The sequence below is a fragment of the Heloderma suspectum genome, chromosome 15 (genome assembly GCF_057233095.1).
Source record: "Heloderma suspectum isolate Gila_16-S chromosome 15, 16-S_ref, whole genome shotgun sequence".
NCBI lineage: Eukaryota > Metazoa > Chordata > Lepidosauria > Squamata > Helodermatidae > Heloderma > Heloderma suspectum.
In genome coordinates, this window is record NC_139472.1 from 12,282,461 (window position 1) to 12,299,550 (window position 17,090).

A 17,090-nucleotide genomic window follows, 5' to 3' on the forward strand; every position below is an offset into this window, starting at 1 on the left:
GGTTAGGAGGTGCAGCCAGAAATACTGGTCAAAATCCAAGAATGAATTATTTAACTTCCAGGGCAATTCTGGCAAACAAACTTTGGGATAGGGAGCCAAGCTCTGAAAATCTTGCCTCAAATGAGATCTTCTTAGGTGAAAAAAAAGAGATAGCTGCCACTATGTTTTCTTTCCCACAGTGCTCCAGAATCACTCGACTTCTGGGCATTGCGGGGAGGGGGGGAATCCAAGATGGTGGGCAGAACCTTCCCAGCAGTGCATTGCTCTGGGGGCAGCAAAGGTAATTTCAATAAAATTAAAAAGGTAATTTAGTAGGCATTGGGAATAGGTCCATGGATGGGAGGTGGACCCATAGGATGGCACTTTGCCATGGGTTGGAGCCAGCCCTGCTCAAACATGGCAGAAGCCACACTCTCTGACGTGAATGCCCTTCCTGCCAATCCTAAGCATGTTGGGTGCAATCTCCCATCAGCCACTGGGGTACACTGGGTTACCCGGGCACCATCTCAGTCTGGGCACCAGACCTGGTGGGATCCGAAGTCAGTGTCCTGCTGTTTCCAAACTATGAAAATCTTCACTGAGCCTTCTGTGTGAGACAGGAGGATTTCTGGGCTGTTCTTCAACTTTGTGTGATTCTCTGTGGATGTGGCTTTCCCTCCAACCTGGGGCAGTTACATTACATTTCATTAGAAGTTTAAGAATATATGCAATCTACAAAAAGATTACTGAATGAGATCAATTCATGATGCATTAAATATCCTGACTTCATGAATATCACAAATGATTAAATAAATGTAGAGTATCATTTGATGAATGTGGATTCACTCCCCAGTAATGAATACATGTAGACCACTTAGGCGGAGGGGGGAAGACACTGCCTTGTTGAGATCAAACCTCACTTGTAAGTTTAGCTGCTCCTGAACACATACATAGTTTGTTTTCCCAGTCATTTATGAACAGGGTTTTTTAAAAACCATTTTCCCATTCTTAGCAAAGGAAAGGCATCCTGTGATTATTGTAAATGAGACCAGTTCTCCTTCTGGTATACGTGAACAAAATGATTACTGTTATTATATGATAATAATATCACTTCAGTTATCTTGTTTACGAATAATATAGTCTCAACTCCCCAAATCCCCTTGCAAAATCACAGACCCTCCGTATGTGCAGATAAGGTCCAGCTTCTTCATGGGGGTGGAGGGGTGATATTTTGGCTCCATAAGAAATAGCACTAACAGTCATTGTGATTTACTATGATTTTTTTTTTAATTATTATTCTTATTACATTTATATCCCGCCTTTTTTCCTTGTGCAAGGAACTCAAGGTGGCTTACATTCTCCTCCTCCTCTCTGTTTTATCCTCACAACAACCCCGTGAGGTTGGTTAAGCTGAGAGTCTGTGACTGGCCCAAAGTCACCCAGCGAGCTTCCATGGCTGAGTGGGGCTAGAACCCGGGTCTTGCGAGTCCCAGTCCAACACTCTAACCACTACACCACACTGGCTCTCAATTATGTTCAATGTTGGAAGTGTGGTATACCATCTAAACATAGATTTTAAACTATTCTGTCTATTGCTTTTTGGACCCACGGGCACATTTGGGAATTTGAGACCATGCTGTGGACACCACCACAAAATGCCTGATCAGTGGGTCACCACTTTGGCATCCACCTGTGATGTCTATGAATCTTAGGTTGTGTCTAATTCGGGAAGAACTTTTGTACTGTGTCTATTGGACACCTCAATGTCTCTTTAATAAGGGATTATCTAATTCGGCTATTTGCTGGTGGTGCAATACAGCTAATGCTTCTTTTAATATGTTTTGACCGTGTCCAGTAGTTGCTTCTTTTGGGGAGGAGGTTATTACACTCATAAATTTTGTACTGGAACAGTCTTTAGTATTCACTGAGGTACACCTTCATTTAAATTATATACCTGTTTTGTGGAAATTAACGGCTGGTCAGCATAAATGGATCCTCCATACCCTTTTGACAGCTAAAAGACGGATATTACAACACTGGAAGGATAAACGCTCATCTCCTATAATGCAATGGATTGAGGACCTTACAACGCTTTTGGTATTTGAACGGATGGCATATTGATGCCACCTTCAAATGGATACGTCTTTGGATAATTGGTCTGCTTTTGTTGAAGCCTATTTATAATTGCTAGAAAGTTATATGCATTTCATTTGTATTGATTGCTATGGATATATGCAGATCCATGCACATATATTAAAACATGGATTTTAAAAATATTAAAAGTTTTAAGGTGCCACATTGGGGACCCCTTCATGGGTGCCATTGGAGGTGCCCATGGGTGCTGCATTGGGGACCCCTATCTTAGAGCATAATGAGAGTTCATTCCCAGCCCAGGGCATTTATTTATTTATTTATTTTATTTATTTATTACATTTATATCCCACCTTTTTTCCTCCAAGGAACTCAAAGCAGTGTACATTATCCTCCTCCTCTCCATTTTATCCTCACAACAACAACCCTGTGAGGTAGGTTGGGCTGAGAGCTTGTGACTGGCCCAAAGTCACCCAGTGAGCTTCCATGGCTGAGTGGGGACTAGAACCTGGATCTCCCAACTCCCAGTCCAACACTCTAGCCACTAGCTCTAGGTGTCTAAAGTACCACCCCAACAAAGCTGAGCTCTTCCCTATAGGCTGTGGTGCACGTTTTCCTAGATACCTTCTTTGTCATGATTGCTTCCTGTGTTTAAGGACTGGACCATTTCCAAACTGAAAATTTGTTATGCGCTGAGGCTGTCAGATTAACCACTGTGTTCTCTGTAATGCTTGTGAAACTCAGTTTCATTAGCACCAGGCCTGTGAATATGAACAGTGGCATTCTGCATTCAGTATAAATCATGCAAATCAAACCAGATTGCACAATGCCTCTTACTTTGCATAATATACTCTGCCTCTCTGTGTCTATCTCTCTCTGTCTCTCTGTCTCTCTCTCTGTGTATGTGTCTGCCCTGTTCTGCTTCTGTTGGCCATAGTGGAAGGGCCTGAGTGACGAGCAAAGGGCTGGATGTGCCCGATCTCGTCCGATCTCAGAAGCTAAGCAGGGTCAGCCCTGGTTAGTACTTGGATGGGAGACCGCCTGGAAATCGGGCTTCCTGCATTGAGCAGGGGTCGGACTCGATGGTCTTGTAGGCCCCTTCCCAGCCTATGATTCTATGAGTAATCATCTTCAACAATTCCTTGGGCTTCTGAGATGTAATCAGGCATTGCCCACAAATTCTCAGGTCATCTCTTCCACAATAAGGGCTAGAAATGTGCTATAATGCCCCCCCCCCGAATTGTGATTCTCAAAAAGCTGAATGCTGCCTGTTCTGCAGACCAGGGGCGCGGGGGGGGGGGGATGGCATAGTCAAACACACAACCCTGCTAGTTTACTTTCAGAGTTCTATTTTTTTTCTAAACTGTGCTGCCTCCTGCTGACCCCTCTCATTGTTCTCTCTCTCTCTCTCTCGTACTTTATTTATGTTATTCGTCAAATTTCTCATATGTGGTTTCTTTCCTGCCCCTTTCCCCCAAATGTTGCCTATATCTCTTGCAGAGTCTCCTCAGCTTGGTCCGTGTCTCACTTTCTGCCTTTTACTTCTGTCTGTTTGTGATTTCAGTGGACTTCTCTGTGTCAAAAAAAGTCTCCTTTTAGAAGCAGAGCAAATTTAGACGCCTTCAAGGTACCCCCCTCCCTCCTCCTGACACAGGAAGGTGTAGTGTGCTCCCAGCGACACGCTTGCATGCTTCTCTAACCAACAACATCATTAACATCTGGTGTCTTTTCCTTATTCAACTTTATTTTTTTTTCTCCTGGGAAAAAATTCTTCCACTCATAACATGGATTGCAACATTTCCTGGAACGTTTGCCGGGCCATTGAACAAGCAAAGCGCTCTGCATTTCTGAAGTAGATCCAGGATAAATTTCTTTTTTTCTTTTATATATATATATATATATATATATATATATTATATTCTCCATTGCTGTTCCCCCTGTCAATCACTTCCCCTAATCCCTTGTCTCACACCATCTACTAATTTTGGAAGGGGAAAATTGTTTTCTCTTCCGCTTGAAGTCATTCTAACCGCAATATACTTGCTACACTTTGAGAAAATCCTCCTTTAGGATGTAATAAGTGATCTGTTGCCAGTTTCTTTCGATCAGTGTTTGGCGAACCCAATTATCCACTGTTGGGGGTTTTTTTGCAAACAGATGGAAGCAAATATGCTGGATCTTCTTCTTAAATGACTTTCTCTTCTTCCAACCAAATTTGCACTGGATTTGGGATCTTGAATCGCTTGTTTTGATTCAAGCTTCAATAGCCTCACTGGGATGCATCAAGTGATCTAGATGGATTGAACTGGTGGAATTGTCACTGCACATCACCCCATTCCATCACTGGGATTCTTTTATTTATTTGTGGGGGGGGGAAAACCCTATTATTTGTGTATTTGTGTACAGAGATTTCCCCCTGGATTTTGCAAATATGATTTTAACCCTTGGGACATGGGATCTGATCACCATTTTGGTCATCATTATATGCACTTGCCAATTTGACTCAGTAATTTGGAACCCTGCTGTTTGGGCTGGGCTAGCAATAGCTTGCCATCCATTTGGTAAAAGATTCAGTAGACAAGACAGCCTTCCCCAACTTGGTGTACTCTAGGTGTTTTAGACTCCAACTCCCATAATCCCTGGCCATTGCTCATTCTGGCTGGGCCTGATGGGAGTTGTACTCCCAAACATCTGGGGGCTGTCACATTCCTTCATCCTCTCCCTTCGCAATCAACACACTCCAAGATACCAGGCTTCAGGCTCACTATTAGTTAACGACCAGGTTCCTTACAAATGCAAATTCTAGGAAATTCTCAGACTACAATGAAAACAGCTACTCCACCAATTACTAATACCAGCAGAGGGGCTGAAGTGGAAATTAGAGAAGTTGCCAGCAGTCTGAACAAGAACTTCTCAGCCAGACTAGCTTCGCAGGGATGCCCCTCCATTAGACTGGCGCCCTCCGACATAGGCATTCATGTGTAGCCAACTTGGTGAAGCATCTGAGCTCTGCCTCTAACTTTTCCCGCTTCGCTCTGCAATGGACCCTAGCATCTCTCAAGTCAGCCCTTCACTCTCCTCCTCCCCTGAACCCTGGCTTCTAGGGGTGGACGAAAGTCACTTACCTGTCATCGAAGCTTGTTCGCGGTGGGGGGGAGGCGCTTCGTTGCTCCCCCCGCAAAGTTCAGGCCGGGGAGGAGGCTTCCCGCCTCACCCAGCCGCGAACTCCAAAGTTTAAAAAAAAAACACGCCCCCATGATAGGCTACGTGACGATTAACGTAGCCTGTCACGGCTAGATCTGCAAAGTCAGCCGTGATAGGCTACGTTAATCATCACGTAGCCTATCACGGGGGCGTTTTTTTTTTTTTTTTCTTTTATTGGAATGGCGGCGGTGGCAGCCGGTCGAAAGACCGGCTGCCGCTCCCGCCCCGCACGAACACCCGCCGAACCGCCGGCCGGACCCGCCACCGGGAGGGACATTCGGCAAAGGTAAGTCCCGTCCCGGGGGGGGTGCGGGGTGTGGGGGGGTGCGGAGAATTTCTCCCCGAAACTTGTTCGGGGGGCCGAACACGTTGGCGCTCGGCCCCCCGAAGTTTCGGGGAGAAATTCTCTGACATCCCTACTGGCTTCTCATGGAGGAGGAAAGTGGGGGCTTTTCAGGCTGAGCCATCTGTGCACCAAGGTCTCGGGAAGAAGGTCTTGCCATATCTGAGCTCACTGGGGAGGGAGCCTCCCCCTGTTCTGGCTGTTCCCATTCTGAATCGGAGCGGCTAGGTATCTCCACACGCTCAGATTCATTCCTGAGAGGGGCACCAGTTTGGTGAAGGCTGCAGTGGGGCACAGCGAGGAGAATGTGCTGGGATGCAGAAGTAACTGGAGCCACGGAACTTCCCTTCCCTAGCCATGAGCCCTCTTTAACCCCTTCTGCCACTCCATTTCAAGCCCAACTCCAGTTACATCCATGACCGGCCTGCCAATCATACAGTCATACTCGAGCAATTAACAGTTTCCCCCAGTCAGCTCTCCTCTGTTCCAAACAATTGTCCCATGTAGAAACCGCCCAATCTCTTACGCTTATGACCCAGATCCTTTCCCCACAAAGATGAAACGATCATTTGCTAACAAATTGGCAAGTGTGTGTGGAATGACTATAGGAGTGTTGAATCTTTTAGTTGGGGCAGAAGGGAGGTTTTTTTAGACACTTGTAAACATTATGATAGAGCCACCATTGCCCATGTTACATGCAATCAGTCCCCACACCCCCGGTCCCAATCCCACATTGGCTTCTTCTGACCAAGAAGGTGTTGCAAGTTTTTGAAGCACCATAAAAGCCAACAGTGCCTGTTCAGACCTCAGGTACAACAACAGGGCAAGGGAGGAAAAATGAATGCCTGTACCATGTGGCAATAATTGTTCTTTCAAATCAGTGTCAAGTATCTGAAAAGCGATCGTTTGTGACCACCCTCCATTTCACCAAATTCTAAATGGGGGTGGGGGTGGAACTGTTTGGGCTCATCTTCAAGAATTGTCTGTAATAAATGCACAAGAGACACTAGGATGTATGTGTTAAGACTTTGCTAATGTTTACAGTGTGGAAATGATAAGCATGTACAATGACAGCAATGCATAGCAAATTTGCTGCAGTATCAAACAATTAATTGCATTACCTAAAAATTGTGCAGGGCATCTAAAGAGACAATTAGAGTGTTTTTCCCCCCCCAAGGTGGCTATGCACCACACAGCACCACTGGATCGCCATCCTTTCTGAACACCCATACCATTGCCCAAAAGCTTTGCAATGTGGTGGCCTTGGTTCGGAGATCGTTTTCTTACTCATGGAAGGATATTGCTATCCACTTTGAAATTGCAAATATTAATCCATTGAGGGATGTGAAAACTCCACCACTTCCCTAGTCTTGCTGAAGATCTTTTAACTTCCCTGGAAAATCCGCAGAGATTTTGCCTAACAAAGAAGACCCCTCCCCCCCCATTGCTCTGAGTTTCACTGTAGCTGAAATTTTGGTGGCAACTCCATTTCAGATTAAACTTTTTCTCTAACTATTGCTTTACCTTGAGCAAAGGTATCTGTAAAAACAGAAAAGAAAAAGAAAGAAACATTATAGAAAAAAAATATTCCAATGCTTTTAGCGTTTTCAAAATGAATTTGTGCATGCAAAGACTGAAGTTACGAAAAGGTGTAGAACTCACTATAAGAGGCTGCTAAGAAAACTTAGATGGAAGGATCGATCTAGCCAAAATTAAGCTCTTTGAATTTCGATGGAGGAATTTATTGCATGCTTCAGCCTCTCCTTTTGCTATTAATGGGAGTTTTGCAATCCAGTCTATGCATGTCTGCTTCAAAGTAAGTTCCATTGAGTTCAGTGGGGCTTTGTGCCAGCTGAGTGTCTATAGTATTGAAGCTGTTGAGTGAAATCTCACATTGCACAAATGGACGACAGCTCATACAATGGATTTTTCCCTCCTCCCCTCCCTGAAGTCCCCTCTACTCCCCCCTACAACCCCTAGTGGATTAGGGGGAGGACCTACCAAACACTGTGGGATATGTCTTATGGGCCTGCAGTGGAAGGAGGGAATTGTCCGAAACTGGTCAGGGTAATCTTACACCCCCTGCCCAAGGTTCCTGATTTTAGTAGTTCCCCCTCCCACAGACCACAATGTTTGGTAGGTCCCTCCGATGCTCTGGAGAGAGGCCTTTCAGGGGGACGTTGGGACTGCTGGGGTGATGTATTGGCCCCAGGCCTGTAACCAAGTTACCTGTAGTGTTAGAGGGGCCTAGAGATCCATAATGCTTTGCTTAGGTTCATTATTAGTGCAATTACCTTGCTAGTGGGCCTCCGAACATGTGAGATGAGTCAAAGGTTGATAGCAGCCTCAGCACATTCCACACTAACGAGTGGAGTGTCTTATCTCCATGTGCCTGGGAAGTGAAGCTATGTTTAGGCTGAGCTGCAAGTGTCTGTGCTGGGAAAGCTGCAGACGAATGCTAGTTAACGCTTGCTGCTGTCATGCTGCCTCACTGCTGACATGTGTGGTATAAAACCCATTTTACCCCATGGCTCTGGGTTGAGAGAAGCTGTCTGATCCAGCCATGGGGTATGCCTGTGTGCTAATTGTACTCAATAAGGTATTTCCTTGTAAGTAAACCTGGATCTGATTTATCAGTATCTTGGCACCTCTAAATTAAGAGTTCGAAGCCTACTGCAGGGGCAATACAGGTGGGGGGAGACGGGAAAAGGAATGATCTGTCATGCTAGTTTGGCTTCTGCTTTGCGTGACGTTGATATCCCCCTTTAGCGGCAATCTTATACGCACCTACCTGGGAATAAATTCCACTGAACTTAATAAGATGTACTTCTGAATACACACATACAAGACTATGCTGTTAAAATGCTTAATTGTGGCTGGATCGTGCACATCCTTTTCAAATACTTTGGAGCCAAAATGGCAGCTGTGGTCCTGTGCCTTTCTGTGGCAATGAAACCAGATTGGGGGGGGTCTTTTTTTGGGAGGGTCCCCTATTTGTTGAGGATTTCTGTAGCTCATTGGCCACTTAATTCCAATTTAGGGTTAAAGGGAGTAACTGATACTCAGTGTACTCTATGCTTGCAAAACGTGTCCCTGTCCAGGGAAGGAAAAGTGAGATATAATGATAGTTCTTTACAATTAAAGCCACGGTCCTAAATACACACCCAGAGCAGGAGTCGGCAACATGACGCCCAGGGCCAATTCTCCACCTCCAAGGAGCATTGGTGCTCTCCAGTTACCAACCCAAAGGCAACTGGAGGGGGCGTTGGCTGCAGCTGTGGCCACTTGCCACTTTGAAAAAGGGCACGTGGGCCTAGACCACTACCTTCCATCCCTCTCAATGAATTCTCCTACCCATGGTGGAAGGAATTAAGCCTCCTTTAAAATCAGTGAGGCAGTTTTCTTAGCAAACATTCATAAGCTTGCGTGCTTAATTCCCGAATAAGCACACAAGTGAATTGGGGCAAAAAGGCTGCTGCAGGGGGGGGGGGGTGAGCAGGGGGAGGGAGGTAGAAATTCGCAAAATGAAACTAGCACACAATCTTGAATCAAAACTGCCATTCATACCTTCCTCCCAATTCTGTCTTCCAGTCAAACCTGGATAGGGGATGCCGCCCACGAGGTTAATAACACCTTGCATATCACGAACATTTTTGTCTTTGCGCACTGGGGAAGAAATACGCATCTTCCGTTATGGGGGCTTTCTTCTCTTTTCCAGGTCAAGCAAGCTCTGGGCTTAAAAGGTCTGTTTCTCAGAAATCCAAAGCAGGCCTCTCTAGACAGTCATGCTGCTGGCCAGCTCAACCGCAAACACTCCTTTAGCAGCCATCTTTTACGGCGGACAGCCAGCGCGCCCACCAAGACCCAGAAGAAAACCAAGAAGGGCTTTCCCGAGATTGCTATCGACACCAAAGACAACAGCTCTGAAGGGGCCGGCGAAGGCCATGAACTCGAAGACTTCTCCCATCCTCGTTTTGACCAAGAGCCACAGTGTGCTTCTCCGGCACCTTCTCTTAGAGATGGTGTCAACAGGGAGGCTCAGAGCAAGGGGTTGAAAGGTAAGGCCCAAAGATTCGCCAAAGGTAAAAGCGGCAGCCAAGGCCGCCCACGCGGGGATGCCGCCTTCAGCGAGCCTGTCCGGAGGTCCGACCGGGTCCGCCTTCAGGAGCCACCAAACGAGAAGCAGGGTGTCTTTGCCCGCTGTGCCCTCAATGGCTCAGGTAGCATAGGCATGGCCAGCAACTGCATGAAATGCATGATTGGCTCGAGCGAGAGCCCTGATTCAGAGTGCAAGTGGAGTGACCACGCCACTGCTAGGCCTGCCGCTAATAATGTTCCGCACTGCAACCAGTATAGCAGCCTGACAGGAGAGGAGGAGAGGTTAGAGCTAAAAAATGGGGGGATCCAGGAGCAGCCCAGGCCGCGGGCAGACCTGCACCTCTGCAGTGGCCACGGGGCTGCCAATAGCCTTCCCAGGACTTGCCAGCCCTTTGCGACCTCAGGGAAGAAAGTCGGTGATTCTAGATGTCACGGGGTCAAAGGTCATTCCCGGCCAAGGTGGCAGGGCCAGCCCGGTGGCAAATATGGAAGCACTGTCAACTTGGTGACCACCAGCAATGGCTCCATATCCTCCAACTCCAGCAGCTTGGAGAGCCTCGGAAGCCCCGACTTCCCCAAACGGTCCGAGAGCTCCAGGAAACAGGTGGGCACCCTTCAGAGGGAAATGAATGCCTTGTTTGCTGAAAAACTGGAGGAAATTCGGAGTAAATCTCCTATATTCTTTACTGGTAAGACCAGATCTTCTTCATCCAACCATTTGCCATAGATAATGTTGTCGTTTTAGTTTCCCCTTAGAAGTCCCTGCATTCTTTATTTATTTAGTTTTTAATTTTTGCCATTTTAGCTTTCTGTTGGGGGCGGGAGGGGTGAAACACACACAGAAGCATTTATTCATACATGTGTTTCTGTCTGGGACTTTGTCCATTCTCAATGTGTCCAGTCTTAGATGAATATTTGTTTCTCCTATATGCCAAACCATCTTCAGCAGCAAATCCTTCCCTAGATGTCCGTGGTTTGTATGTCTGTCTGTCTCTCTCTCTCTCTCTTTCTCTGTGTGTGTGTTTTTAATCATATACAGTGTAAGTATGATTCTAAGATTTGTTTTTAATCCAACCAGAGTATCTGTATCATGCAGACATTACAGTAGGGAAAGAGAGAACTAATTCACAATCAGTATTGCCCGTGATGGTGTCAAATACTTAGATATTTGCTGTATAAACTTTGGGCATTAAGACATCTTTGCAAAACCTGTAACATGTTGCTTTTTGGTTGGGTTTAGCCTAGACTTTGGGACAGGGTTCATCTTGGGCTTTATTTAGAATCAATCATAGAATCATAGAATAGTAGGGTTGGAAGGGGCCTATAAGACCATCGAGTCCAACCCAGAATTTAATTACATTTAATTTTGTTTCAATTAGATACTTTTATAGGATTTTACATATTCAGCTGCCAAAGCAATCCTCTCCCCAAAGCAAGAAGTAGAGGATCCACTCATGTTGGATGAGATCCAACTCATGAGATCCACTCATGTTGGATGAGATCCAACTCATGAGATCCACTCATGTTGGATGAGATCCAACTCATGAGATCCACTCATGTTGGATGAGATCCAACTCATGAGATCCACTCATGTTGGATGAGATCCAACTCATGAGATCCACTCATGTTGGATGAGATCCAACTCATGAGATCCACTCATGTTGATGGTATAAGACTTTAACAACAACAACAAATGACCATGGATATAATATTTAGGACCGTGCTGATTATTTACCCATTTCATCTTAAGGGTGAAAGTGCTGTTTTGGGGGAGCCAAAATACTAGCCCCAAACCCCATTTGTTCACTTTGCTGTCTGTTCCCCGCCATAATTTCTCAAAGTTTTGCTCCTGTAGTGCCATTTGGGTTCTTCTTCTTCCTGCTCATCCCAGCCAATCAGCTGGGATGACAACATCGCACCGCTACACAGCCAGGCAGATTTGGCAAGTGGCCAAAGCAAACACCAATGAGAGCACTCTTTTCTACATCGGCATTGCCCTCTGTCTGGATGGGGCAAATGCTTTCACTCATTTTCGGAGCAACCAGTGAACAACTACCAAAAGAAGAGAACACCTTTTGCAACCGTCGAAAGATTTCATGGAAATCTTTTAGCCCCTTTCAGCTCAGCCCTTTTAATATTTGTAATTGTTTTAAGCTGTTCTATTTGAACAGATTGGCGTTAGGATCATAACGTATTGTTACACACCCTAAACCCTTGGACTGGTGCATCTAGAATTCTGTGCACGCCTTCTCAGAAGTAAGCCCCGCTGTATTCAGTAGAGCTCGCTCCCAGGTAAGTGTGCATAGAATCAGAGCCTTTGTCTGCAGTGCTATACCACACTTACCTGGTAGTAAGACCCAGTAGACTCAGTGGGACCTTCTTCTGAGTAAAGATTGCACTGTAAATCAGGGTGGCCAACTTCTGTTTTCTTACTGTCTGCTCTATGCGTACTGACAGTGGTCTGGAAGCCAGAAGGAGCATTTTACTATAGAAACTGCCTGCCTGCCTGCCTGCCTGCCTGCCTGCCTGCCTGCCTGCCTGCCTTTCTTTCTTTCTTTCTTTCTTTCTTTCTTTCTTTCTTTCTTTCTTCCTTCCTTCCTTCCTTCCTTCCTTCCTTCCTTCCTTCCTTCCATTTCTACACTGCCCAATAGCCAAAGCTCTCAGTGCAAGTCGCAACAATTAAAACCATAGAATACAGCAACCTGACAAAACACAGTATAAAACTTTTTTGAAAGTTTAAAACTACAGTATAAAATGAGAGCAAGAATAAAAACCAGCAGCGGCGTAAAGACCTCAAAAATAAAATAATAGATTTAAACTGTAAGAACTGCAGAACAAATTCCTGGGATAATTAAAAAGGTTTATAGCTGGTGCTGAAAAGACCACAATGTAGCTGCCAGGTGAATTTCTTTGCAGTCTCAAGTGGTTCCATAACAATGCCAGCACCATACATCAGTTGGAGTTTCACATTTGCAAAGCACTTGCACAATGCTCACAGCCTTACGTACCAAATCCAAAAGAGAGACGAAGCATCACAACTCTTTTCCTTACAATGTGTGACCATTTTGTTTCTTATCCTTATGCCTGGAAGAGCGGCCTTTTTAAAAAAAAACAGCGTGGTGTTGTGGTTAGAGTGTTGGACTGGGAGTTTGGAGATCCGGGTTCTAGTCCCCACTCAGCCATGGAAGCTCACTGGGTGACTTGGGTGCAGACAAACTGTGGAGGGTTCAGAGGAGGGCAACGAAGATGATCAGGGGACTGGAAACAAAGACCTGTGAGGAGAGACTGAAAGAACTGGGCATGTTCAGCCTTGAGAAGAGAAGACTGAGGGGAGATAGGATAGCGCTCTTCAAGTACTTGAAAGGTTGTCCCAGGGAGGAAGGCCAGGATCTCTTCTCGATCATCCCAGAGTGCAGGACACGGATAATGGGCTCAAGTGACAGGAAGCCAGATTCCGGCTGAACATCAGGAAAAACGTCCTGACTGTTAGAGCAAGACGACAATGGAACCCATTCCCTAAGGAGGTGGTGGGCTCTCCCACACTGGAGGCGTTCAAGATGAGGCTGGACAACCATCTGTCAAGGATGCTCTGACTTGAATTCCTGCCTTGAGCAGGGGGTTGGACTCGATGGCCTTGTAGGCCCCTCCCAACCCTACTATTCTATGATTCTATAATTCTATGAATTTGGGACAGTCAAAAACTCTCAGCCCAACCTACCTCAGAGGGTTGCTGTTGTGAGGATAAAATGGAGAGGAGGAAGATTATGTACACCACCTTGGGTTCCTTTAGGAGGAAAAAAGGTGGGATATAAAGGCAATACAATAATAAAACCACCCCTTGATTACAGTTTGCCTGGGGCACCACTGGTTGGTCAAAAACAAATTCTCAGGATCCTACAGTTAGCTTGTTTCCATGATCTTTTTGCCCCTGCTTCTCCCTACTAAGTTATTCTTTATCTGTTCTGGCCTTCCCTGAATTAACTGGTTTTTTTCCCCTCTGTTCTGTCCTATTCCACATGCACACTCTTGTCTCTGTAGTTAAGAACTGAAAGGATGAGCAAGTTACAGGTAACTCTTGAGCATTGCTAGTTTACGTGCTAGATATTGCCTGGTTTCTCCTCATTTCTGTCTGACACCTCCGATAATTATTGATGGTTTCCCCTTCCAATCTTTGCATGAGTACCTTTGCATACATCCCATGCATGTTTCTCATTTGCTCTAGGGTACTGGGTGGCAGTCTTTCCCAGCCCCTTATAATGCATAAGAAATGTCAAATGTATATGTTACACACACACACACACACACACACACACACATGCACGGGCATTAATAGCTCAGAAATGTTACTGCTAACATCCCTGTTTTGTTCCAGCATGCCTCTGTGTGTGTGTGTGTGTGTGTGTGTGTGTGTGTGTGTATCTTCCATTTATCTGAGTTTTCTGCAAAATAGTAACACTTGACTTGCACTTGGAAATGAATGCTTTTGGAATTCTCCTCTCCAGTATTTCTAATTCTAAATGTTGTCAGTCATTGCATTTTTTTTTTTAAAGTCTGAATTTGTGTAGAGCGTTGTGGACGCAAAATTTTGCCATAGCTTCCAGCTTATTCGTGTCTTCCTTGCCCTCACATTGATGAAATGCTTCCAGAAGGCAATTTAATGTAACTCTACACATTACGATGGCATCAAGAATCATTTTGTGGGTTTCCTTTTAATTCACCAATGTGCAGGAGCCCATGGACGCATCATCAAAATAGGGTGCATGCTTACCAGAAGGGCCAGGTCAGGCATGAGATGGTGAACACATTTATTGGGCATTTAGAGTTAGTTCTAAACTCGTACGTGGCAAGAAAAGTATTCAAGGGTTGCACATCTTCATAGACATCTCATATTTCAAGAGGATGGGCCATTTTGGATTACAGTTCCCCCCCACACACACACACACAACTGGCCCAATGCATGGAGGGGGTGAGTGTGCACAACTACTCCCTGCCCACTCGGCAACCCATCCCTGCCATTCCTCTTGTACCCACGGGTAAATCATCCAGTTTCCACCTCCGTGCATATAGATCACGTGGTTGATCCTCTTGATTCAGTCTGGAAAATCAGCAATGTGATCCCATGTGATCCACATGTGAGGAGATGAAAATCAGATTATCCGACACTGTAAGCACAGGTGCCAAGGTGGGTAGGGAGGAGCTGCACACACCCTCTCCTTTCCCACACATTAAAATGGTTGAGTGGGGCAAGGATAATCCAAACTGGTCTGATCTATCTGTAAAAGAATTCACTTATCAGTTGTTGATCAACCTGGCCCTGAGTCCTGGTTTTTCTTCTCCCTCAGATGTCCACCAATTCTCAATGCAGAGGTCAATCCCTTCATTATGCAGCCTGGAGACTATCAACGAAGAACCCTTTGTTGCCAACGAGAACCAGCCCACCAGCTTTTGCTTTCCTCTGCCCACTACCCCTGCCAGTGATCCCAAAGAAGGGCCTGTGATGGATCATTCCTGGGAAGCTGGTTCAGATGGAGGTGATCCATCAGATCATCTTGAGAGACCTCCTCTTCTGCAGCATGCAGTGGCAGTTACAGAGGAGAAAGTGTTCCTTGCTCCCAGCCCAACCGTTGCAAGTGTCCTGGGATGGGAAGATGTTAGGAAAAGCAGGGAAGAAGGAGGCGGACCGAAAAGGGCGCATGGCAGTCCAGATCAGCCTGGTTCACAAACTCAGGACAATGTAGCATTGGCCAGCCATTGGCTCCATTCTGCAAGAATTTTCCAGAAGCAAAGAGATGGGATGGTTCAAGAACTGATGAATGTTGAGGGAATTGAGAAGAAGGACAGCACCACAGCTGGGCAACCACACCAAAGTGATGTGAAAAGCAACATCCCATCAACTTCACCTCAAGAATTTCCCCCAGTAACTCAAGCTGCCACAGTCTCCACGTTTCATGGGATGGCGAGGAGGTCCAAGAGCGAAGGGTACAAACTTTGTGACTGTTCAGTCTTGATGAGGCATCCCGGCGGATCCTCCCCAGCAGCTGAAGTATACTCAGATGCCACAGTCAATGACCGTATCTGGAGCAAGCTTGACTCCAACAGTCATAGGGACAGCATGTCTTCCTCTTCTAGCATGTCCTCCAATGACACAGTCATAGATCTCTCTGTGCCCAATCTTGCTCGGAAAAGCCTCCCAGACCTTGGGGCCCGACATGAGAATTTTGATGTGGTCCCTGAGAGAAGAGGTGTGCGCCCGTGGTCTGCTAATGCTGCATCTAGGCGTGAAATGCCCATGGTGACCAAGAGCAAATCCAACCCCAACTTGAGGTCAAGTCAACCCGGGGAGGACGAGCTGCACCCTACACCACTAGCCAGAGGTCTTGAGTTGGGCGTATCGTCCATACCCAGAAGACACACCTGGAGTCGGTTGTACATGGAAAGCCTCAAACAGTCCTGCCTGAAATCCAAAGAGCAGGAGAATGCTGAGACCAACCAGGCCAAGTCGAAAAGCCTTGGTGACCTGACCTCGGAGGACATCACGTGCACCTTTGAGAGCAAGTACCGCAGCATTAGCCGGAGCTTCATCCCCTGGTCCATGAGGGAACAGCGCCGCTGTGCTGCCTCCAGGTCCTCCACGAAGCCCCTGGATGTGCTAGCGGAGCGCCTGAAGAAGCTGACCACCTTCCAGCAGGAGGACGACATCACGTCCCCAACCAGCCTCGAGCCAAATGAGTCTGAGGAGGAAGAGGAAGGAGTGGGCCTCCTCCGACGGTCCTCATCCAGGAGCCAGAGCAGGGTGAGGTACATTGCCAATCGAGCCAAGCAGGCACAAGAGCGGCAGAGGCTGAGAAGCTTGGCTCTGAACAAGGGGAGCCCCATTGAGGAGAGGGGGAACCCCGAAGGAGCATGCTGCTTGCCTGGCGGGGCCTGTCTAGACATGGCGTCCCCCAGTCTGTTTACATCCCAACTCAAAAACCAAACTGACTTGAACCGCGAGACTGAAGCCGTCTTTCTGTTCAAACTCTAACGCTGGGAAGGGCTGAACGAGATCGATGTTTACATTCCTGTTGGAGCAAAAGCAACAAAAGCAACAGCCACACATTTTTCAAAAAAGAAGAACGCACATGATAAGGAACACCCTCGTTCAAGAATAGTGCTTCCTTTCCCTTCTCCTCCTCCTCCTCCCAGCCTCTAAAGAACAATTTATATGTGTGAAATACTACTACTTCTAATAATAATGCAACCTGTAGCATGCAATATGGGGAGTGGGCAAGCAGATTTTTCCTGGGGGAACAGATCATGAGAAGATCCCTCCCCCCTCCATGTTCCCTTGAAAGCATGTCTAAGGATCTTCACAACCTTCCTACAGCCTCTTTTT

At 46.3% G+C, this 17,090-nt stretch overlaps 1 protein-coding gene across 1 annotated transcript in view; it reads left to right on the forward strand.

Moving 5' to 3' along the window:
• Positions 1 to 16,739, forward strand: part of PLCH2 (phospholipase C eta 2) — a 144,058-nt gene extending 127,319 nt beyond the window's left edge. Inside the window, exons 21-22 of the mRNA XM_084822068.1 lie at positions 9,336 to 10,404; positions 15,058 to 16,739. Coding sequence (XP_084678194.1) covers positions 9,336 to 10,404; positions 15,058 to 16,739 — 2,751 coding nt within the window. The remainder of the gene's footprint in view (positions 1 to 9,335; positions 10,405 to 15,057) is intronic.
• The last annotated feature ends 351 nt before the right edge of the window (positions 16,740 to 17,090 follow it).